Raw genomic sequence first — 25,430 nt, 5'->3', positions numbered from 1 at the left:
TCCCTCCCTCCCACTCAATTCAGACACAGGCAGTTGCATATAAGGAAAGGGTGAAGGTAAGGTTCCAAGGATGGGGGTGAAAAGAAGAACAAAGTGTCCAAACATTGCAAAACAGTAATAGATGCCAAAAGGTCGGCTACGCAACATGTCGCCGTCCAAACGCACCAAAGAGGCAAAAGAACAATAGTCAAGTCTAGGGGGTAAACGTGTGCTAGCTACAGTTCTGGCAGTGTACGTATTTAGGGAAGGAACGGGGATCATTGGCCTTCCCCTGGGCCATGTGTTGCATATGCCTTGTGGTCAATGTTAGTACCCAGGAAGGCAGCGCCGGTGCTTGTTATGGGGTCACCCGTTTGCCGAAGCTGGCAGTGGGGAGACAGGAGTGCCATCTCCCCCAAGTCTCTGGTGCAGGAAAGTCCCCAGGCTATACGGGCAACTGGTGTGCGGGAGAGAATGAATAGTGCTGCAGCATGTTCCCACGTCCCATCCACCCTGACAGTGGCTATAAGGCTGGACAGGTACTCACTGCGTTAAGTTCACGCCCCACGTCCTCAGGGCGGCAGCGAACATCCCGGGCAGCGGCCTGTAGGTTCAGTTTCGCCGCAACTACCCGGACCTTGTTTCCGTCCCCGCCGACCCGGCGGGGTCCGGTATGGTGACTTGTGTGCGCCTTCAATGGAGCATGTCCGCCGTTTGAGGCATGATATCTGGTAGATCCACGGACAACTGGGAGTCTGGTATCCCATAGATGGCTTCCTCATCGCTGGGATCCACTCGCGGGCTGGGGACCTGAACGACATCTGAGGTTGGCGAGGCGCTCAGTTGGGCGACCCGTCGGAGTGCATCGCGTTGTTCCTGGATCATCTGGTCCGGCGGTGGGGAGTGTCGCGTTGGTTCCTCCGGGCGGCCAGTTCCCTGGACTCTATTCCTGCGGCGACGACGCGGTCCGCGTGGTCGTGGTCTCGTCTCGTAGCTCTGTGCCTGCCTGGGCGTTGAGTTTATGCCACTATCAAGCCATTCGCTGACTTCCTCAGGGGTATTAAAGAAGTAGGTCTTGTCTCGCGCTACCACTCTGTTTAGCAGGAAAGAGCAGGGAGTACTTGAGGCCCTCGGTGCGGAGACGACGTTTTACGTCCAAGAAGTTGTGTCTCTGACGTTGTACCTGAATGGTGTAGTCCAGGAAAAACATCACGGTGGTGTTGTCAATGCGAATTTCCCCGAGTCTTCTAGTTTCTCTCAGGATCGCGTCTCTGTCCCGATAGTTCAGTACTTTGAAGAGTAGTGGCCTCGGATTAGCGCCCGTGGTGTAAGGTCTCGTGGGGTACGCGATGTGCTCGTTCCACTACAAAATGGGGCGATAGCGTGCCTTCAGGTAGCAGTTCTCTCAGCCAGTCCTCAACTCGGTGGGTAGGACGAGGGCCTTCCCATTTTTCCGGGACCCCCACGAGCCTGATGTTGTTGCGTCTCGCCCTCCCTTCGGCGTCCTCAGCGTGATCTTCAAGGAACTCCACTCTGTTGAGAAGGTCCTGTACCTGTTTGTCCGTTTGTGTGACTTTGGGTCCAAGGTCCGTCACCGTTCCCTCCAGCGTTTTAGTACGATCAGACAGCTTCTTGTGGTCATCTCGTAGGTGGGTTAGGTCTATGGCGACGCTGTCAATTTTGGACTCTAGGGACGTTCTGGTCAGTTGGAGCGATTGTTCCATGCGTTCCATGGCGGCCAAGACGCTGTCCAACCTTGCGGTCACTTGATCAGCAGCCATCTTGCGCAGTGATTTATCCGTTTTTCCCGTCGGCGGGGCTCCTCCAGTTCCAGTGCGAGTCCTCACCCCTCCGGACATGTGCAAGGCGGCCTGGCCAACTGCGCAGTTCAAGTGCTCGGATATTGGCGAGCGATTCTAGCGGCGCCCACGGCCCCCGGCGTTTGTCTGGTCGTGTCGGCGTATTCTCGGCTGATCTGCCGGCCTCTCACTCATCCCTCGCGGTAGCAGTATGGTGGGGCAAGCGTCCACCAACAGCCCCGAATGGTTCCGCACACACTGCAGGCGGCCGATGTCGTGGCAGCGAAATGTCTCGTGTTTGTTTTTATTTATTTTTTATTTTTTTATTTTTTATTTTTTTTGTTGTTGTTCGGGGGATCCGCAGAGGTCCTCGGGTGGTCAGGGCAGGCCGACTTTCACTGCGTGGATGTCGGTGGGTCCAGGAAGGCGAGACGGCGATTCCAACGCGCTCTCAAATGACGCGGGGTAGCCAGGTCCCAGCGACGGTGAGTTTCTGTGCCGTGATGCCTCTCTACGTGAGCGTGGCTGTTCTCAGTCCGCTAGGCCCAAAGCTCTCCGCGTTGCACCACTTGCGTCTCCGCCATTGTCGACTCAGCAGTTGTGTCTGGTAGCGCGAGGTGAGGCACTCGATGGGCTGGGGGCCGCAGTCGGGTCTCAGCACCGCCGACCCACGCGCTATGATAGGTGCTTCAGGGCCGTATCCGTGCCTGTTCCTCCCAGTACCTTCACCGCAACGTGGGAGGGGGGCCTCTTCCCGCAACCACGGCCGTCTCACAAGGTCCAGGGCGCAGGATCTGTTCGCCTCGTTGCCTGGTCGCACCGAAGCGACGTCGCTGGTACCTCAGGGGTCCGCCGCACCCTGGCTCGGGAGTCCGGATCAATGGCGCCCGCAGCCCAGGTCGCCGCCGGTGGTACGGCCGAGTCGCGCTGGTCAGTCTTCTGGTCTTTCCCGGCTCGGGCCCTCAATAGTCCCCGGGGACAAGGATGGGGCAGGGCTGGAGCGGCAACACGGCCCCCAGGTCTCAGGCTCCGTGTGTGGGAAGGTCGCGCAGATCTGGCCCTGTGCCTCACAGTGGGGCCCGTTTGGTAGGCCCAAGCCGCGGGCTCCCGTGTTCTCGCTGGCCGCCTAGGCGACGGCTAGTCCCGCCTGCAGCCCACAGGAGAGTCCGGTGCTGGTGCGGTCGGGTCCCAAAATCAAAAATCAGCCAGCATGCCGAGAATGGCGTCGGGATGGGCCGCCTGCAATTTCAGGCGATTACAGGGATAATTGGCGGAGAATCGGCCCGGGGAAGGGGAGCTCGACTCTGAGCTCTACCCGGTTGCGACCTCCGCCATTGCGTGCCAAGCCACGCCCCGCCCCCCCAGTATTTCTCATCACACTCCAAGCTCATCTCTCAACTCCGTCCGAAAATAAACCATCTTGCCCCCAAATACACATGAACCATCTCTTTTCCGTCATGATGAGCAATCTCTGCAGTTTTTGATTTCCATAATACGGCAGACGTCCTGTTTTGTCCAAATAACGTGGCTTGTGAGCATCTACTCTAGGTTTTATCTATCGGTGCATTCTGTTTACTTTGGTCTTTTCCTCTCTTTCACTATTCCTATCCCACATCTCTTCCTCATACCTCTCCCTATATTCCTCTTCAACTCTCTCCCATCATCTTGCTCCCTCCCTTCCTCGCTATTTATCTGTCCACTCTTTAAATAGGAAATTAACATTCCGGTTGAAAATAAGCATTTGCAATGGAATAGGTCTCGCATTACTGAAAATTAGAGCTATTGGTGCTGCATTATTATTTACAACGCCAAAAGCTCAAACTTTTACTAATGCGAGGCCTATTGCATTGCAAATGCTTGTTTTTTTACGCTGTCCATTTTGAGTTTGTCCCTTCTATGGCCCATACCCTATTTACTATATTCTCCCACTAGTATTCACTGTCTGTAAACAGGCCTTTAAAACTTGTTCTTATCTGGTCATATTTGCTCTGCATTCAAAGACAGAGGTTAAATGTTCGGCTCCATCTTCCAGCGGGGCTACATCTTTACTTTTCTTTCTCTGACTTCAAAGTGAGAGGATTTATGCGACAGTCATGCTGGCTACCAGGGGTGTCCTGGACTAAGGCTGTACCATGTGGTTTTCCTTCTTGCACAGATTTTTTTTTTAAATGTCTGTAAATTAGCTCTATAGATATTTCAGAATGTATTAGGTTGGAAAAGCACAAAAGAAGCAGATTTTTTGGTAATTCTGAAGTGTGGTGGAAACAAATATTCTAATACGATCAGAACAAATTGATACAATAGGTGATAACATTTCCATACATTATCCTTTGTGTGCTGTATGCTTTTATCAATATAACTGTATGTCTGTGCAAATGAATGGTCATTTCAATTGAAGATTTGTTTCTTGTAATGATGGTGCGCTATCACACCATGCATCCTTCACTTTATCCCACTCTACTCTGCACATCTCCACACCTCTGCAGTCTGCTCTGCACCACTCCACTCGACGTCACTCCACTCCACTCTACTCTGCAGCACTGCACTCTACCTCACTCTGCTGAAAATGTCAGAAATAGAATGACTCGTCACCCTCCATGCGGACCTACCCAGCCCTACAGACATCAGTGTGGGTGTAGACAACTTTAACAACTGGACCAAGAACTGTGCAGATCTCCTCGCACCCATCCAGGTCAGCAAACATAGAAGACCCAACAAGCAAGCCAATTGGTACACCAAGGACCTCTGTAACACCAAAAGACACTGCAAACAGCTAGAAGTAAAGTGGAGATTCAGCCACAAGATACCGACAGAACCATCTTCAAAACAGTACTCTTACGATACCACCAGTGGAATGCATCAAAGGGAACTCCAACAAGAGAAAAGAAATCTTCTTGATCATCAGATTTCACCGCACCCAGAGCCTCCACTAACAGCATCACCCCCTCGCTAGGGCTCTGCAACAACCTATCCAACTTCTTCCATAGCAGAATCGCAAACATCTACAACTTTGCGAGCTAACCAAATCTCAGTGAACTCCTCACCAACCTGCCAATCACCAATCAAAACAACCACCTGACCAAATAAAAACCCTCATCAGCGACGAATCTGCCTTAATAATGTGGACTATCAACTATAAGGCCCTTGTTAAAACAGTACATGTTGGAGTGATTGCAAAGACATTGTACTTCTTGACACTATTGACTTTCTAAGCCAGCCTTTGAACATGGCTCGGACTAGGAAATCGATTTTGTTTTTCAGGAAGAGATTTTGATCTTCCTGTAGCAGTAGTCCTGCATCTCTGGTACTATTAGGATACCTATTTGTTCATGCTGTCCATCTCTTACTCATGGTAAGACACTTCTTTCAAAGCTGGGTTTTATCCTTTTTACCACAAAGTGTGGTGTCTTGTCTCTTTCAGTCTGTCATTGCATGCAGGGCACCACATGTGAACTCTCTGATGTTTATTGGCTTCTGCTGTAGTGCAGAGATCCCTTCCTCTGCCTTGCATTCGCATAAAAGATTCCGTTGTGCATTTGTATTCTCCCTTAGAGGGAAGTGGTTTACTGCCACAGCTTTCTACATGCTGTTTGTTTATTCCCCGCCTGCCATATTACCTGGTGGAGTCTTGGGGCTTGAGAAGGCAAATTGAAAAGAGAACCCTGTCTTAAGAGCATTATCTGTCTGCTGTGCAGTGCCAACAAAACATATTAGAATGTTTTGCGCTTTATAAAATGTTAGCTTCTTCTGGTACCTAGTCCTGTAAAGCTCTACATGCTATTATCTAATAGCCTCAGAAAAGCCCTTTGACATCGTATACATAAATTATGGTCCACAGTTAATAATCGGACAGATATGTGATGAAGCCACTCAGTACGCATTAACGGTACCATTAATGGTGGGTGGATGCTTGTTTGCAGTCCAGGGAGGACCTGGCCTGGCAGTTCGGGCTAGACTGTTACAATTGGGCGCAGGGTCAAGACTGATTTGCATATGGCTAGGTCCAAACTGGAATGGCATGGTGATCAAAAAAACTATGGATTTAGGCCCAGATCTCTGTACTGGGGTGAATGTATGACATTGTTCTGCATTCGGTCCATCAATTGTTCTTTTTGCGGTAGTGTGAGCCGAGCTGAAATCTCAGTGCGAGCGGCACTATGTGTGTCGATTTTGCTGCTGCTCAAATATAAAACCTACTCGAGCCGCAGCAAATCTACTCGAGAAGCAGCCCACTGACTGCTCACGACTGCCCGCGTTAGAATAGCAAGCTAGGGACACCATATCTCATTCGCCAGCTTGCAGTTTTGGAGCCTTGCCTGGAGAACATTTTCGCCACGCAGCAATTGGGCGAATTTGGCGGGAACTAAGTCGCCAAATTCGCAGAAAGGATTAATAAATCTGCCCATCCTTAATCTACATGTAGAGTTCTGGAAAATGACAACAACCTCTTTAATCAGAATCAACAAATCCCTTGAGCCTCGGTGAAAAGGCTTAGCTTTTCTGATCTGTCGGTACCTATTTATAGTTTTTAGAGTCATGAACTCATAATGTTATTAATTCGAAAAAACAATGTAATTTGTATATGTACATGAATACTTATTGTTTGATATGAAAAAATACAAGATTATCGTCAGATAGATTGTGTCAATTCTGCATGGTCTAAGAGAGGCATCTCATGGGCATTGAATGGCAATTCATAGGTAGACCTAGATAAACCTTACCAGCCCATGCAGGGGATACCTGATGCTCCAGAGTGTTTCCTATCTTTTCCTACAGTTCATTATAATTTGTAGTGTTAAAGTCTTGGATTGTTTGGGGGGGGTTAACCAATGGTGTTGGGTAAGTGGGGACACACTATGATTACAATGTTGTGTGTACATTTACCCCCTAAACTTCAGGGTAAAGTGCTTACAGGAATAGCAGCATTGTTAGTTGAGGTCCCGGATGCTCCTGCCCTAGCAGGGAGAAGTGGGGGGGGGGTGTTAACTATGCCATGGAAGGTGTAGGTGTAAAGGATTGGACTTTGGATAGATCCCTCTAGCCTTCTTCATCCACACTACTTGCCTATTCCCTGGCCACCGTGGGCATGAAAGAGATTTGATCACTTGACCATACTAGTTCTAGGCAATATTCATTCCACTAGGGATTTCACAGTACTCTCTCTAAAAATTAATATTTTTGGTTCCTGCTAATGGTTTTGTTCATATCAGATCCATGGTAGTTGTGTATTGAGGATATCTGATCATCCCTTCCTGCTTCAAGTTCTTTTGGAGGGGGAACACTGAGACAGTAATGTAATGTTCAAACTAAACTCCAGAGAACTTAAAAATCAGCATGCCTGTGAAGAGAACACAATTTATGAAACATATAAACCTGCGATTTTGACCTAGCAAGATCATTTGTCTCATGAAAGATAAACACAGATTGCAATATATAATGGATTTTACAGGAAAAATGTAAGATATTGAAAGGGAGGAGGTACTTTCACCTGAAGTGGAGATTGGACAAGAGCTGCATAGTCATAAGCATAAATTCTACTACATGAATACCATGAAGAAAATTGGCGGCACTGATGGGAGGAACCCTTGAGATGGTTAAGAAGCATGCGGGCCAAACTATCACTGATTCCGAGAAGGCATTTGAATATCGAAGGTACCAGGATATTGCATGGTTCTCGTTTTTAAGTTGTTCACAATGTATGTATATTCTTGGGAAATTTAATATACGCAAAAAGTCAGAGGCGGATAGTTTGAAACTGAAAGACAGCCTGATAGGGTTAGAAATAAGGACAACCATTGGTCGTAAGTGATCAGCAAAGATCAAGGTCCAAATAGAGAGCATGTGGTGTTTCATCAAGAGCTGTTGATTTTGGAACTGTGGGTCCAGGTTCGAGTCTCAGCGTCTGCTCAGTATCCTGTGATTCTGGGCAAATCGCTTAATCTTCCACACCTAAAATGCATTAAATAAATAAATGTGACCTTGTGTAATGTAACTTTACAAACATTTATCTAGCAAATTTAGCCCTCAAATTATTACAATTATATGACGCTGCTGAAGCAGCTAGGATTATATCACTAGATATCTGTTATATGTTTATGTTGTCAATTCTTGGAAAGGGTAAACCTGTGAATAGCTTTCGGTCTTACTGCCCTATTTCACTGCTTAACATAGATTGTTGCGATTGTACGCCATATTGGTTGAGGATTTAACCCTAACAGGGCCACCAGGTTCAACTTTTTTGACTTCATATTTGTGTGGACAAAACTGAGTTTCTAGTGTGTTCATTGACAGTATGGTCTCTCAATGCCAAAAAGGCATTTGGCACATAGAATGAAGGTTTTTGTTTGAATCCCAATGTAAGATGGGCTTTGGTTTTAATCGTGGCTCGCTCTTCTGTATGACGTGCCAACTGCAATTAGTCACACTGTTTGGGAAGTTCCCACTAGGGTGATGGGACTAGACAGGAATGCCCATCTCCCCAGTTTGGTTTTCTTTGGCTGTGTAGTCATTGGCCTGCTCGATTAGGAAGTCCAAGTTTGTAGGTGTAAAGCTGGCACTGAGCACTCTATCTTTTTGGATGTACCCAATGATTCTGCACTAGCGTACCCCAAGAATGTGGTCGCATTATGGTGAGCGATTTCAGTTTTCAGCCCTGGGTATAGAGATCGACGGGGATCTTGAGACCTCCCTGTACATCCCTTCAGCATATTGCTTGGTCCCACCCGCCACTAGAGAATTCTCTGGTAAATGTGGGATGGCCGATGGTGAAGCATGACTCTGGGGGAGGTAGGAGTGGGGTTGTAACTAACCAAATCACTGGATGTGCAGTTCTCACAGAAGATCCCACAGAATGGGCCCATTTATTTTTGGTGTTTGTAGAATGAATTGGTCAGCCACCAGTCTTGCTGAGGCAAAGATTGTACAGTTGTCTTGGACGTGTCAAAGTTTCATGAGGGGGGGTATACCTCTGTCTGGTGACTCATAGGTGGATGTAGATACTAGATTTCTTTAGTTTTTTTCTGTAACATGTTTTTATTTGTTATCTGTAAAAAAACATGGTGCAAGAAGACAATACATACATTACAATGCATCAAATGACTATATCTCGTCTTACATATCAAGTAAAGGGTTGGCGGCAGTACATATTGATATTAATTACAACTTGGTAACTAATAGAATAACATACATATATAAAGACATCTCTCCAGGCCTTGGGTTACACATCTCCCTTTCCTCCCATGAGGGTGATGCACGGGGATGGTGGGGGAGGGAAGTCATAAGTCTAGAAAAGGGCACAATTGAAATATATATTGGGGAGAGGCAGGGAACAGGGCCCAAACGCTCTCCTATATAGAATACCCCCTGCCCCCATACTCCTGGATTTAGACTCACTCAAATGCTCTCAGTCACCATACTGTCAGTCCAGTCCCGTTCCTAGGGATGCACCGCTCTCCTGAACCCGGTAAGCATCGGTAGAGCTGTTTGCTGGCAGGTTCACAATGTAGACGCTAGTTATGAAGTACAAACCTTCATCAGTATATACTGAATTTTTTTAATAGGGGGTCATTTCTATGTAATCCATTTGGAGCTTCTAGAAGGGCATCTGTGCATGGGCAGAATGTCTTGGTGGAACCTTTGTTCCCTTGCCTACATTGTACTGAGCGCAGGTAATACAGCCTTGGCATATCTGCTCATCCATACTCTATATCTTGGCATTTGCCCAAAACTGTTACATATTATTCGTCAGCCCATCCAGATCCAAGGGAGTGAGGCCTTGCATCATCCAAGTCATTGAATATAACCGGGCATGTGGCAGGAGAAATCTTTTTCTGTCAATAGGTATCCAACAACTCTGGAACTACGGCCCTTTTTGGCACAATTGTCCAATTCGTCCTCAGTAACTTGTTTCTGTATTTCAGCTACTCCTAAAGGCTAAATAAAGTCTTGTGACCCCTTGTCACGTTGGGGTCAGAGTGGGGTACATACGTGAGGGCAGTGGGGGAGGAGGCAGTCCTTCTGGTTGTTTTATTTACAAAATCATGTACCCTCTGCACATCATCAGTTATTTTCCTATGAGCACTACGTTTGATAACAGACACTTTGGCAGGTAAGGACAGTGCATTCAGTAATCTCGTTATTAACACTCCATGTTGTATTTTAGTATAAAACCTCTTGCAGCCCATAATCTACCAAATGTGTGGGCGACCCCAAAGACACATTGACTATCCATATATGTTCACTCTTTTCCCCAAGGCCAGTTCACAGGCTCTGGCTAGTGCTATCAGCTCCGCTGCCTGGGCGGAGTTCTTGGTTATCTTGCATGTCTCTACTATTGTATTGAACGTGGTGATCGCATATGCTGCCATAGTACTGCTTTTCTGCAATTTAAAACCGGACCCATCAATCCAGAGATCTCCATCCCTAGCTGCCAGCGGTACATCTGACAAGTTTATCTAACCTTTCATTTGCTCTTCTGTCTGTAAGACATAGTCATGCACCTCATCCCTTCCATCACACTCCACATTACACACTACAGGCAACAAGGTAGCTGTATTAGAAGTCTTACATCGGTGTAAAGTTACATGTAGGCAAAAAAAAAAAACACAAATCATAATGAGTCAGTCGAGCATTGGTAAATGTTGCGTCTTTGTCCTATACAACAATAAATCTACAGAGTGAGTTACATAGACGTGTACAGTATATCCCATAACCAAAGTCTCGCCTTGTTGAAGGGAGACGGCAGCTGCGGCAGCCGCCATTAGACACTGGTGGAGGGCCTGACCTACTGTGTCTAGTGTTGCCAGAAAATAGGCACATGGGCACTTGCGATCACCACGCTGTTGGTTTAGGACGGACAACGCACAACCATTTATTTTCGTGTACAAACAGGTGATAGTCTTTATCCTAGTCTGGCTAACCCAAAGTGCGTGCACTACACAATAGATCCTTCCGAGTACGCAAACTAGTAGCATGCTCCTCACTCCAAGGGTGGGGTTCCTGAATGTCTATTCTCGTCAATCTTAACGAAGGTTTTCCAATGAGCAAGAAATTAGGTATCCAATACAATAGCCCGTCATGCCCAAGAAGGCACTCACCTGCTGCTGGGTGGTGGGCTGAGTATGGCATGCTCCATGTTGGGGTTCAGGCGCTGCTGGCCTTGCAACAAGAGGTGACCCAGACAGGCCACCTCTGTTTCGGCAAACTGTATTTTGTCTGGGACAGACTTATGATTATGAGTAGCTAAGAAATTAAACAGTATCTTTATCCCCTCCGGGCAACAGTATTTCATCTAGATAAGCAGGATAAAGAAGACCTCTTCCCCTACTGCTACTTCGCCATCTTTGTATGCAGGGTGTAGACATTCTCAAATCCAATGGTCTGGGCTGCCACAGTTATGGCATGTACCAGGAGAAAACATGTTTCCTAGTTCGGGAGGGGCTGAACTGGTTCTCATCTGAGCCCCTCTTCCCCTGTTTTGATATTGTAGCATCTGTTGTATTAGTACTTTGTTTTAACTCCCTATGTTTCTTCTTCTCTAATTTCTACTTAACATCTGTTTTGTGTCATCCAATGTCATGGGAGTGACCATCAATGTGCGTTCTGAATGGGAATACCCTTTTTCAGTGTTTTCTCGTATATTGGGATACTGCGTGGCAAAAGTGAGTGAGTTCAGTGTGTAACCATGGGACATGTACATAAATAGTTGGATTTGCCACCTTCAAGCCTGGTACTTCTCTTAGTGGCAAGGCTTTACCGTATATAATGCACAAGGGGGTTGCTGTCTGTTCTACATTAGCTTGGGTGGACAATTGTTCCTTATCCTTTTGTTGTTGCAACGCCGAGGCACGGTGCTGCTATTCATCTATTTGGTCTAATATCTTGTCTACCAATTTGGTAAACATTGATAGATAAGCCGTCTGGGCCAAAAGGGGTAAATGAGTATATCTTTAACGTTCCTCGCTGTCTTTAGCACCTTGGAGTTGGGATAATTGGGGATAGCACTGACCTGGGTGTGTGTGTGTGGGGGGGTACATTATAAACCAATCATTGAACATATATTTGATCAAAGACCATGCACAGTAGGTGGTACCTTATCCCTAAAGTTACAATTGACAGGAATACTGTTACCATAGGCCTTTGAACCCTCTTTCATTATGGCATGATACATGTGTTCTACCCTGTCCTATTCTTCTTTGGTCATTTGAGTGTCCTATCCAAGTCTTCTTATGTCATACTCATCTCCTACCTTCAATAATCATTGATCAGTGGGTGCAGCTTCTAGGGTCGGGCAGTATGAGAAGGATGTTGTTCTTGTAGCTGCAGTGATTCTGCAGGGGTATTAAGAGGAGGTTGGGGACTGTTAGTATATCTTCTATCTGGGTTCTTGTCACTACTGAGAGCTGAGGGGACAACTGATGTATGATCTATGGGTTTATGAACAAAAGCTTTTTGAGCCGACATTTCTGCTTCTCATCCTATCTCTACCATTTTTTTTCTTTGTTCTATTTGTAGGCACAGGCCTTTCCTCTTTCTGCTCCCTTCCAGGGGACCCCATAGTTTCTTGCCCATGCATATTCATCCCAACAATGTAAGACTTTATTTTGTAGCAGTCTAATCTTTCACTAGCCATTAAATATTGTAGTAAATAACCCAACTTCGCTTTTTCAAAGAATCCTAATTCTGGCCATTGTTAACCTGTATTGTCTTTAGTCTGTCCATGCCATTGTTTCGGAAATAGGCCTGCCTGGCGACTTTCTTCATTACTTACCAACCTTGACTACCGGGTGGAGGTGTGGGCTTTGCCACCTCTAAATACTTCTCCTGACAACAAGTTCCTAATCCGGCACAACAATTTTTACTAACACGACAACCCATGGTAAGGAGGAGCAAAATTACTACATTAATTAATTATTAGGTGCAAAGGATCAACATCGAGAAGCCATACAAGCCCTTTAGCCAAGTTTGCAAATGTATTCACACAATGACGTGAAACTTAGATGCACAAATGCTTTGTTTTACTTAAAAGGAAATGTGTCCAATACAATGCCAATCAAATATAAGGTATGGGACTTTGTTCTGTGGTTCTTGCAAAGAGTAACAAAAGTGAACACCCACAAACTAACTAGCAAGTTTGATTGAGGGCATACACCTTTTCTTTTTTGAAGTTGGTTTTGCAACCTGAAAACTATCATAGTTTTACTGTTATAAACTAGCGGGCCTTATGATCCTACTTTTTTGCTTTTTATTTAATTATAGGTTTACTATTGTCAAGGGCAGGGGAATTTTTTTATGGTGGTGATGTGTAGAGGGGGAATGTTTGCTCCACAGGAAAAAACATTCTCATCATGAAAAAAAAAGTGAAATGTTAAAATGTAGTTTACCAATGCGTTGCTGTGTACATAATAGATATGCGCCATAAAGCTGGTCTAACCTTGGCTTCCTAACAGCATTCCTGGAATTCTTTTAGTATTCTCAAAGTAAGGTTCCGGTTAACCTGAACAAGCTAGGCCACCACACCTCCCACCTATACAAACTACTAAGTCCGACAACGTCAAAACTCAACAACCAGACAATAGGATTCTGGGGAGAGCTCCTAGGGAGACAACTAAACGAGAGAGAAAAGAGGCGCTTGTGGCTGTCCACATCCCAAAATAAAATATCACCCCAACTCGCACAGACAAAGTACTGGCTGATACACAAAGCTTACTGGACACCAGCCAGACTCGCAGAGGTAGGAGTCAGTGAAACTGACACCTGCTGGAACTGCAAGAGAGAGAAGGGAGACCTTGCACATCTAATCTTCCACTGCACCCGAGTCAGAACCTTTTGGGCCAGAATCACTGATTTCATCACAGAGGTGGTAGGAAGGGACATACAGCCAGGCTTTGTAGGACTTAGCGACGGCTTTCATGGCCCCAGACATCCAATCAAAAGAGGACGGCGACCTGATAGACCTCCTCCTTACGACAGCAGTCAAAACGATACTAGCTAATTGGAAGAACACAGGGAAGGCCACATTCAAGAGCTGGGTTAACTGGATTACCTTCCTGAGGGGGGCAGACAACATAGCAGCAGCACACGCCCACAACCACACGGCGAGAGACGGAATGTGGACATCCCTAGACAGACACCTGGGAACCTACGAACCCCCGTGAGAGGGCCAGATAAGGGACCCCCACCCGACCGCCTGTGTTTTTGGCACAGCATAACCAAGCGACAATCTGTCTCTATCTCCACCCCTTTCCTCTCCTTTCACCCTATTCTTTTCATCTCTTCTTTTCCATGTACAAGGGTGCAACAACTCAAAAGCGTGCATATACAATCGAGCCCGCCAAGCCCGTTGTAACCCCTACGGAGCCCGCGAGGCATCGCTACCACTGTACTGTATGTGTATATGAAAAATGTGCTAATAAAAACTGTTGAAATAAAAAAAAGCATTCTCAAAGTAAGAACATCAATTATAGCTTAGTTTTAATGAATCAATTTCTGACTTTTCAAAGAGTTCTTTTGCAGATTTGGCCCTAGGCATATACATGTACATGTCTGACGGTAAGAAGACTATTTGGAAGTAACCAGTACAGTTTGAAGTGGATGGATTATGCTCTTCCTGCCTGTCAAGACTGCTTTTCTCTGGGATTTATTTGCCCATATCAAACATTTACTTTATTTTCAACATGCAGGGTTATGGCATGTATAGAGCATGAGCAGGCTTAATATTGTATAAATATGCTACAATATTGGCACATGATTTGTGCCGTCCCTTCTATCTCTAGAAGATCTGTACACATATGAGGTGAGGGGGAGGCTCTAATAGCACATATGAGGTGAGGGGGTCTAATAGCAGTCTCGCCTTTTAACCCCTACCGCGCTCTCCCGCTGTGCGCTGGAATTTAAAAAATGGCTTGTTTATGACAAAGCCAGCTCGTCATCCGCGTAGTGCAGGTAACGCACATGACGAGCTGGCTTTGTCATTAGCGCTGAAGGGGTTAATAGTAAACAAATGTAAACCTTGATAAATTATATTTTCATGCATACCTGATAGCTTTTCATATGTTTGCTTCTTATTTTCAGCACCTTAAGGACAAATTCTGGAATTTTATCTTCTACAAGTTTATTTTTATTTTTGGCGTACTGAATGTACAGACCGTGGAGGAGGTAGTTATGTGGTGCCTCTGGTTCGCTGGACTAGTTTTCCTACACCTCATGGTTCAGCTATGCAAAGACCGGTTTGAATATGTGAGTATGCAAAGCAGTCATTGAGTATGTATTTTTTTTTTTTTAATAACATTTCTAACTTTTAACACCCTGAGTGAAAGTCATGTGCTTCGTTTTTGTTTATGGATTGAAAGTGTATTTATTTATGGTGGGTGTATGCTTTCTGTTTCTATAAGGGTATTCCTTTTGCAACTTCAACCTAAGGCACCACATGACCCTTTCTTAGGCTACTGTCACTGCCTGTGTTGCTGACAATTGGTGCACTTTCCTTTGACCTCCATATAGATGGTGGAGGAAGGAGGGTTTGATCAGTGTCAATCTTTACAGCCTGATTGAGGGGTCATCTGTTGGTGCATAATTCCACTTGGTAATGAGTTGTGCCACCCAATAGTAGGCTCTAACATCAGGGAGAGCAATCCCTCCACTGTGGAGACCCGCTATTCGGAGCTTTCATTGCAGTACTTAGAATGCCTCTATTTCAGATAAGGGTACCCAACACCTTCTCTATTCTAACAAAAAGTGCCTAAGAAATTCGGTATGTTCTCCGTAATGTACAGTAATATTGGTAGGGTGACCATTTTGAAGTTTACCATTTGACCCTTTAGTGTGAGAAGGAGAGACGACCTCTTCCGACCCTTGCCTTAAGTATCCCCAGAGTACGCTGCTGAAATCCATTGATTTGTGCTTGCTCTCTGAGCTATGAGGCCAAGGCTTCTATGCTTGTGGCAAAAAGAGCTCTGAGAGTGAACATCCAGAGACCTCGTCCTAGGGAAAAGCCATGCAACACCATTTTGTTAATTTTGATCACTGCTGTTGGGTTCTTCTAAAGGAGAGCCACCCAACTGCCGAACACTGGTCCAAACCTTTGCCGTGTTAAGAACAAGAGAGATTAATTTACTTCATCAAATGCATTTCCCACATTCAGTGATATCATAAAATGGGGTTCTGTCTGCAAATTTATTGAAGGTGATCAATTATGGAGCCTTCTAAGGCTAAGCCTGGGGGACGGTCATGGCATAAAGCCAGAATGGTTTCTCTGGATAAGGGAGCTGATGACCCCTAGCAACCTCAAGGCCAGGAAATTTTCTATTAATTTTAGTTTCTATATTGAGCAACCATTGGGTCGGTATGATTAGCATTTGTCCCCTTGCCTTCTCTCCTTGTTTATTACTGTAATAATTGCTTGTCTAATGTTAGGAAATAGTGTCCCCATATCTCGGTCTTCCTTATACATTTGTAATAAGTGTGGATTCAGTAGTGAGGAGTGTTTTTTATGTTATTATTTTTTGTTGTTGTAAAGCTCCACTAGTATCCCACTGGGGCCTTTCCAACTTTTATGTTTTATTGCCTCAGTGACTACTTCTAATGTGATGTCCCTTTCCACGTCATTCCTATTGTTGCTACTCAGTTTTGACACGTACAGTCCAGAAATTGTTAAATCTAGTTGTCCCCAACCAGAGTTTCTGCCTTGTACAATTTACCAAAGTATTTCTCAAATGCATGGAGGGGTATGTATGTCGTCATTGGTGTCATATTTATCCCTCCCACCTACCTGCTTCTACTTCCTTTTTACTGTGCCAAGCCAGCAGATGTTCGTCCTTTTCTCCCACTTTATACAGTTTGTGTTGTATTGCCAGTATTTGTTAGTGTCACATTTTGTGCCTGTTGAGTAAAGATGAGGCAAGTTAAATTACGTAAAGGAAGATTTATTCTCAAATGTAGGAGCACCACTGGTTACAGGTCTGAAGGCCGAGGAAAGCTCCAAGCAACTGTCTCTTCTAGCCTGCTTCTCCTCACCGGCCCGATCCGTGTTGGAGTGTAGAACACACGGATCGTGCCCTGAAGGAGAGCATTCAAAAGACAACATGCATAAATAGTGAATGCAGTGAACTGACATGTGCATGCAAGCACGACAGAGAAACATTGAGCACAAAAGAAAACAACGCATGGAAACAGACACGTGATAAGGTGTAACAGTGCCTTATCTATATACTCTTTTCTGAGTATTACCGCCTATCTCAGTAGAAACAGGCACAGCTGCGAGAGCAATGTGTGTTCTTGCTTGAGAAGTTTAATTTCTTTTACTCTTATTACTCCAAAGATGTGTTTTGTTTCTTACGGGCGATCATATCCTCGCCTTATTTCTTAGGACTGTCTTGTATGCTTCCCATACTGTCTCGGGGATTCACCTGAACCCTAATTTTCTTTAAAGTACATTTCAGGATCTCCAGTTATCTGTGATATGGTCTCAGGATTCTTTAAGTCCCATGCATTAAGTTTCCAGTCTGGTCCTATGTTTCCAACTTCCCCTCCCAAGGATATAATTAAAGGGAAGTGATGTGATATTCATTTTGCATAGAATTCTGCCTTCCCTGTGGATGTTATCTCCCCTCCTGAGATAAATATATAATCCAGGCTGGAGAATATGTTGTGTGCCCTGGAATGTGTAAGTTTTGTTGTTCGTTGGGGTGTTTCAATCCTAAATGTCAGTAAGGCACATTGGCCATGTCAACTGCAAGAGATGCGTCTTGGGTATGCTATTTGTGTGATACTCTCTTCTATCTCTGTTTTTCCCCCCAGCATATGTTGGGACCTTGGTGAATATGCAGGGCTTGGAGGGCAGGAGCTAGGTACCATGCAGGGCATGGACATTTAATCAATGTGTGACTTTACTCCCGAGACCTTCTGGAACCTTGATTACTAAGTGGGCAGTTATAGAGAGAGGAAATACCCTGTCATGGTTTGTACATGCATGCTTGCATGAATATGAATAGTTCACACTTTTGTTGTTTAAGGTAGTAAAACTTACCATTATTCTCAAGGGATTGAGGTAAGTGAGCAGACCAATCCTGTACTTCTTTCTAGATTTCCTTTAAAGAACGATGATGGATTCAACCCTTATCTGTGACTAGGGGTGAGTGTCAGAAATGTTTCAGTGCTCCGTCCATCATCTCCTTGTGTTTGCTTTATATTGCTGAATACACAAGACCTTCAAAACTAATTTGATACTAATTAGATTTTTAGTGCTTCGTTTCCCTATACCTATGTTAATAATAGCATTTTGGTAAAACGTATTTTAATTGAGCAGAGTAGGTATTCTGTTTTTTGCTTATATGGCTTACAATAATTCCACGCAGAGCACCTCATAACATATAGCTTATGTCATAAGTAAAAAAATTATGTTTCAGCTGATCACTGCCATTTGACTAAAGAAGAGAACCGCAAGAAAGATGTTACATGCCCCCAATTAACCTTTTACCTGCTGGAATCACATTTTCACGAGGTGCAGACATATCTTGAAACATGCACATCCTGGACATTGGGTGAGACTGGCCTCTTAGAAAGAGGAGCTTGAGTGAGGGGAAACCAGGCAGGCAGGGAGGTGGTGATGAGTTCAGGCCTCAGCAAGGCCCAAAGTTACCGAAAGGGTTCGCCCTTCTGTGTACAAAGTCCTTAGACTTACAAATGAAGTTGGCAAGGAAACTGGAAATACAAAAACATAGTTTAATAAACCTTTAAAGGTGGTGATACAACCTCCACAACACTTCTACAGTATTGTACAGAGTAGCACACTGAATACAAGCACATGGCCCCTTTTATACACAGTGGAAGGGGTTCAGCTTACAGCTTAGACAGAGGTTGCAACCACGTAAGGACATTTCCAAATATATCAGTGGGTGGAGCTAACAGTATTTCTAGAACATGGGAGGGCTATGCTAATAAGGAACAACTGTTACTTCTGCTGAGCATGCGCTACACTCTCAAGAAGGACTAATAATAACTGTTGCTAGGTAGAATCCACAGTGTAACTGGCAGAGAGGTAGGACAATCAGAACATTGAGCACATGGCAATGTAGGGCATGAAAAATGGCGGACTCGAAATACAAAATGGAATCCCTATACTAGATATTTGGACTGATGCATTATGGCTTCAGCTAATGCTTAATAATACCGCTGTTTTATTTACAACAGACGACCCTTTCAGCGTTAGCTGAAGCCATTCCATTTCATAGGGTAGTCATCAAACTCATCTTGAATGTCAATGCTCATAATGTTAGAAATCTCTTTAGTTAGACTCTTTTGATAAGCAGCTTCGGAAACAGCTTTCTTATTGGGTATACAAGAGGTAATGCAAAGAGAACATATCATAGGACCACATTGAATACACATACAGCAAGTAAAAAGAATTACTACTATTATACAAAGGCCAGTGAGGATCTTCCAACCCCATGTAGTAAATAAGGTCCAAAACCAACTAGAGAAGGTCCATGTACCATTATCTACATGTATGTCAGCAGCTATTTTATGCAGTTTATTTATGGCATTATAAACAGAAGGCGAGTTGTCTGGGATGAAGACACAACAGCTACTTCCAATAAGTCTACAAGCTCCTCCTTTTCTGCTAATATGACATCTAACACCATTCTGTTTTGCAGGGCAACAATTCTAGTAATTTGCAACTCTTCAGTTACGTTTCCTAGTGCTGCAGCAGTTTGGTTGGTCACTGCCTCTACAACTCTAGTTAATCTTCTTATCTTTCTACTGTTTAGGGCAGCTCCAACAAAAAAGAATAACCCTAGGTTAAAATCTACATATTGCTGCAAACTAGTGTCGGTCTGGTCCACATCATCGATAGATAAAGTACGTTTGTATCTATTCACAGTGGCATTATTCAACAATTTCAAGTCTTTATGATAAGTGGCAGGTGCTAAAAACACTGGTGGTAATAAAAACGATACATAGCATACTCCTGACCAGCCAGCTGGTAATCGATAATATCCTCTATTACCGCATACAAAATATGTATTATGGGATGCTAAAAATGTGCTATTATTCAGACCATCTATATTTAAGACTTTAATACAATCACTAACACCTACAGGGATGTTCCCAACACTTTGTACGCATAAGTCCGCTTGTGCTTGTGCAACTGAGATCACAAATTTTTCACTTTCGACAGTGTCTCTAGTGTTCGTAAAAATGTAGGGAGTAGACTCATTGTCCGGTCGATATTCTTCCCACTCCCATATTGTTCCATTGGCTTGTGGATAGCCTTCTTTATTCTGGTGACATTCTTTGTTTAGTCTAAAAAGTAATCTTCCAACAGCAAGCTTTCTTGTGGCAAATAGAAGAGTATACCAGGCACGACAAGAACCATTATGAGAGAAAGGGAGAGGTATAAACGGTGTTCCCCCCTTCTTCTGGTGCGCTGGCATCATACCACATATCCAGCAATTTGTTTCATTTGTAGCAGTGTGGGTATGATGTAGCATCTGAATGAAGGTGTTATTTACAAAGGACAAGCGGTGTTTTGATTCCTGATAGGGGAGCGTATAAAAGAAATGCTCCTCTGGCACCGGTGTAGAAACCACATATAGATCACGGGCAGGAATTACATCCTCAACAAACCACGTGATAATGGCAACAACTGCCACACTAGCAATAAATCCGAAGGCGCAGATCACTTTCTTTCTCTCCATGTTGAACAAATGTCTCGCAAATCTTCCTGAAACTAAAAAAAAAGGCTGTCAGAACTCTTCCCCCAAGGCGGCTGTTGTTTTCTTCACCAACGGGCCAAGACGGGTGTCACTACTCTAATGCAAGGCTGATCCCCCCCCCTTGCCTCATCGGCTCTCCGTTGCACCAACCAAGAGGCCGTTCTGACAGCAGTCTAAACAGCAGAAAACTTCTTCCTGGGTCGAAGGTTGTATTTTCTTACTCCAGAAGTCGTCGGGTCCGGGAAGAACTCCTCTTGCTCATCAGGTACCACAGCAGGGCCTTTCTCTGTAGTCAGGATTTCTCGATGGTCAGTCAACACGGCAGGCTCCACCAATCCGGGTTGCACTCTGCGACAATGAAGGGAGTGAATCCAGTTCTTCCGGTTGGTCACTCGGACGGCCGTTCTTGTTGCGAGCAGAACCTGCTCGGGACCGCACCATCGGGGCTCCAGGCCACTCGTCCTCTCGAACGCCTTGATGAGGACGAAGTCACCGGGTCGGAGACTATGACCCTCACCTGTGGACCGGTCAGGGAGTGCTTCTCGAACCTGTTGATGAATAGAAACCAAGTTATCAGTTAATTGTGCCAGATAGTCATTCATCAATACACAAGGTACATCATATACGGAACTTGGTTTGGGCACTCCCCAAATATTCATGGGACGACCAAACACCACCTCATACGGTGTAAGGCCGGTTCGGGAGTGTGGTACTGATCTTATTGACAACAATGCCAAAGGCAAAGCGTCGGGCCAAGTCAGAGAAGTGGAAGCCTGGATCTTTGCTAGTTTAAGCTTCAGTGTTCCATTGTAGCGTTCCACCAAGCCAGCCGACTGTGGATGGAACACTGCATGAAACTTCTGTTTTATCCCCAGACCTCTCAGAACGTACTTGATAACGTCTGCTATAAAATGAGGCCCGTTATCACTCCATAATAGTCTACAAACACCATACCTAGGGAAAAACTCCTTCAGTAGCACCTTTGCTGTAGTCATTGCAGTATTGTCCTTAGTAGGGTAGGCTTCAATCCATTTACTGAAAGCACACACCACTACCAAGACGTACTTTAGATTATTACAGCGTTCAAGTTGGATATAGTCCATTTGCAGGACTTCAAAAGGTGCAGTAGGTATTTCAAATCCTCCTGCTGGAGTCCGTGTTCCTTTCCCTGGGTTGTATTTAAGACAGATCATACAGGTCTGTACCACTCTCTTGGCCGTGCTAGCAATCTCTGGATGCTCCCAAACTTGCGCAAGCAATTTCACAATCGCTGAAGCTCCAACATGTGCTAGCCCATGTGCCATTTGAACCATAGGTTGGACAAAAGCTGTGGGCAACTTCCACCTATCCATTTGTTTGTTGCGCCAACAACCTTCATCATCCAGTTCTCCATTTTCAGACCATTGCTCTCGTTCTTTATCAGAAGCAACTCTCTGTATTTCCCTCACTTCTTTCCTAGCATCATGCCATCGTTCTGCTTGTGACTTCACAACATACATTGAAGTGGAGTCAGGTCTCATTGCAGTTTCTCGTGCTACTTGGTCAGCGAAAGCATTTCCTTGCCCTACTTTGTCAATAACTTTCTTATGTGCACTGCATTTCACTATAGCTATCTTCTTAGGAAATGTCAGGGCAGTCAAAAGATTGTGCACCATTTCTCCATACATAATTTGTGTTCCGTGTGATGTCAGAAAACCTCTTTCCTTCCAGAGCAGGCCAAAGTCGTGCGCTACTCCGAAAGCATAGCGGCTATCTGTATAAATATTCACACACAACTCTGCACTAAGCTCACATGCTCGTGTCAATGCTATCAACTCCGCTGCCTGGGCTGATTTCTGTGGAATGCGTGCTGTTTCCACGATAGTATACAAAGTAGTGATGGCATATGCTGCCGAAGTCGTACCATCCGGTAGCTTCAGGCAGGAGCCATCCACCCATAATTCTCCATCTACATCTGAGAAAGGCGTATCCTGGAGATCGATACGACCCTTTCTGTTCCTCAGTCACAAAAATACAATCATGTGCTTCTTGTGCCTCAGGCTGAGTCGTCAGGAATGGTAACAATGTTGCTGGATTTAACGTAGCACATCTCCTCAATGTGATATGGGGAGCCAGCAACGTTAGTTCATATCCGGTCAGACGGGCACTTGTTAAATGCTGCGTCTTTGTTTGATTCAAAAGGGCGTCAACAGCATGGGGAACCAACACTAACAGCTTGTGAGATAACACTATTCCCTCACTCTGACGTATTGACACAGCTGTCGCTGCGACCGAACGAAAACACCCCGGCAATGCCCGAGCGACAGGATCGAGCAATGCCGAGAAATATGCACACGGACGCTGCCTGTCCCCGTGCATCTGTACTAACACAGATGACGCACATCCATCTCTCTCATGTACATATAATGTGAAAAGTTTCGTGTAATCAGGAGTGCCTAGCACTGGTGCTGAACAAAGGGCCTGACGTAACTGTTGGAAAGCGTTTTCACATTCATCTGTCCAAGGCAGGGGAATTGGAGTGTCTTTTGTCAATAGCGCTAACAGTGGTTTGACTATATGTGAAAACCCCAGTATCCACTGCCTACAAAAGGACGTAAGACCCAAAAATGCTCGAACATCTTTCTGTGTAGAAGGTGTTGGTGTGTCCAGGATGGCTTGGATACGATCTGATGTAAGTGCACGCCCCTCCTTAGACAAAAGGTGGCCTAGGTAGGTCACCTTAGGTCTACAGAATTGCAATTTCTTCATAGATACCTTATGATTGTGAGAAGCCAAAAAGGAAAGCAAGGACAACGTACAAGTCTCACATTGCTCAGGGGTGTCAGCAGCCAACAAAATGTCATCGACATATTGAATAAGCACTACCCCCTCAAGCAAGACAAAGGAATCCAACTGTCTTTTCAATGCCTGACTGTAGATACTAGGGCTCTCAGTATAGCCCTGTGGAATTCTACAAAATCTATACGATCGATTATTCAAAGTGAAGCCGAAAAGGTAACGGCTATCAGGGTGAATAGGGATCGAAAAGAAGGCGTTCTTCAGGTCGACAACCGAGAATGTTGTCGCTGTTGGTGGAACCAAGGTAAGGAGTGTCGTGATGTCAGAAACAACAGGGTATTGGGGCACCACTATCTTGTTCACCTCCCGCAAATCAATAATAAATCGATATACCCTAGTATCAGTGTCTTTCTTCAAGATTGGTAAAATAGGACTGTTACAAACATTATATGGGACTTCTTCCACCACCCCCACTCGGATGAGATCCTGCACAATCTGTATGAGCGCCTCCTCACCCTCCTGTGAAATCCTATATTGAGGCAGGCGTGGTAACACAGCTCCCTCCTTCACACTAATGTGAACCGGAGGAATGACCATCTGTCCCACATCAGTGTCTGAAGTAGCCCACAACGTGTGAGGTAAAGAGGCTAATGCAGCACTTTCAGCGACCATACACACTCTCTCTTTTGCAGGATAATTGTCATTTAAAATCACGCGTACTCCTTCAGGGGAGCAGCGGATTGTGGCTCTAAAATGTTTCAGCATGTCTAGACCCACAATGTTGTCAGGCGTGTTTGAGGAAAGCAAGAATGGACATGGTGCTGTAAATTTGTCGACATGAAATGCAAGGGGTTGGGATAATGGGCTAAGAGAAGGTGTTCCATCGAACCCTACAGATGTGATCGTTAAGCCAGACAGGGGAGCCCTCGGAACCAATTGTTTAGACAAAGCGCTACGAGTAGCCCCTGTATCAACCAAAAACTGATCAGTAGAACCCAAAACATGTGCTGTAACATAAGGACCCCTCTGATCTACTGGTACTTCAACTGATTCCTCCCCCCCATCCTACGCAATCCTATGCATATTGGGAATCATGACTTTCGGGGTGCACATAGTCAGACATCTGATACTGATTTCGTCTATCAAAGGTATTAGACCCTCCTTGTTGTTGCTCCCTAGATTCGAATCTAGCCCTATCATTTAGGTTACCTCGTGGGCCAGAAAAACCCCCACGATTTCTCCCAAAACCTCTACCCCGTCCCATAGCCCTGTGTTCTCGCGCTAAAGGACACTCATTGGCCCAGTGGCCTCGTTGCTTACAATATGCACATTGATCTTTAGCCAAGTCTGTGCGGTTATATGTAGAATCATAAAAACCCCGACCACCTCTATTATTTCCTCTCTGGGGTGGTCCATACACTTGTGCTAACATAACTTTTGTTTTCAAATCCTTAGATTTCTTATCTTCATTACTTTTTGCTTCTAGTTCCTGACGCTCGTAATACTGAGCCATTGTCAGGAGGGATGCCGGAGTCGAAGTCGTCCAGGAGCTTTCACTCGCTTTCAACCGAGCTGCTACTCCTGGTAATAAATTCGAAACATATTTGTCTACAAACAGATGTCGACCCGTGTCATCCGTCAGAGACTGACCACTGAAATCGTGAAAAGTTTCTTCGAATCGCGTAAAGAAGTCAGAAACTGATTCATCTGTCTTTTGCTTGCAAGATGCTAACATAGTCCAGTCAATCTTTTTAGGGGGAATAATCGTCTTTAATTTAATCAAAATAGCAGCAGGGAGGTCTAGAATGAGCTGGGGTGGTTTTTGCGCAGGTTTCCTAGCTCTGTCCTCCTCCTCAATGTCTTCCCATTTAGCTTTAAACGTCACTAAATCATCAATTTTCCGTACTGATCTCCACATGTCAGGGGGTAATATAAGACCAAAGAATAAATCAATGTCAGCTAATGTCATAGTACAAGAATTCAAAGCCCCCTCAACTTCCTCATAAAAGGCAGCAGGATTTTTCCGTGGGTCAGGTAACGCTTTCTTTAAGGCCATAACATCCGCTCTATTCCAAGGAGTATATACCCAATTATAGATAAAATACCCTCGGGCATCAGCTGAATCTTTATCTGAACTAGTACCCGCTCCTTTAGGAGGAAC

General features: G+C 45.0%; 1 protein-coding gene across 1 annotated transcript in view; it reads left to right on the top strand.

Moving 5' to 3' along the window:
• Window positions 1-25,430, top strand: part of AMFR (autocrine motility factor receptor) — a 320,402-nt gene that overhangs the window by 52,376 nt on the left and 242,596 nt on the right. The window contains exon 3 of the mRNA XM_078670185.1: window positions 14,850-15,014. Within this exon, the coding sequence (XP_078526311.1) occupies window positions 14,850-15,014 (165 nt within the window). The remainder of the gene's footprint in view (window positions 1-14,849; window positions 15,015-25,430) is intronic.

Source organism: Lissotriton helveticus, chromosome 12 (assembly GCF_964261635.1).
Source record: "Lissotriton helveticus chromosome 12, aLisHel1.1, whole genome shotgun sequence".
NCBI lineage: Eukaryota > Metazoa > Chordata > Amphibia > Caudata > Salamandridae > Lissotriton > Lissotriton helveticus.
The sequence above is the reverse complement of the archived record's forward strand: the minus strand, read 5'-3'. Positions and strand labels throughout refer to the sequence as shown.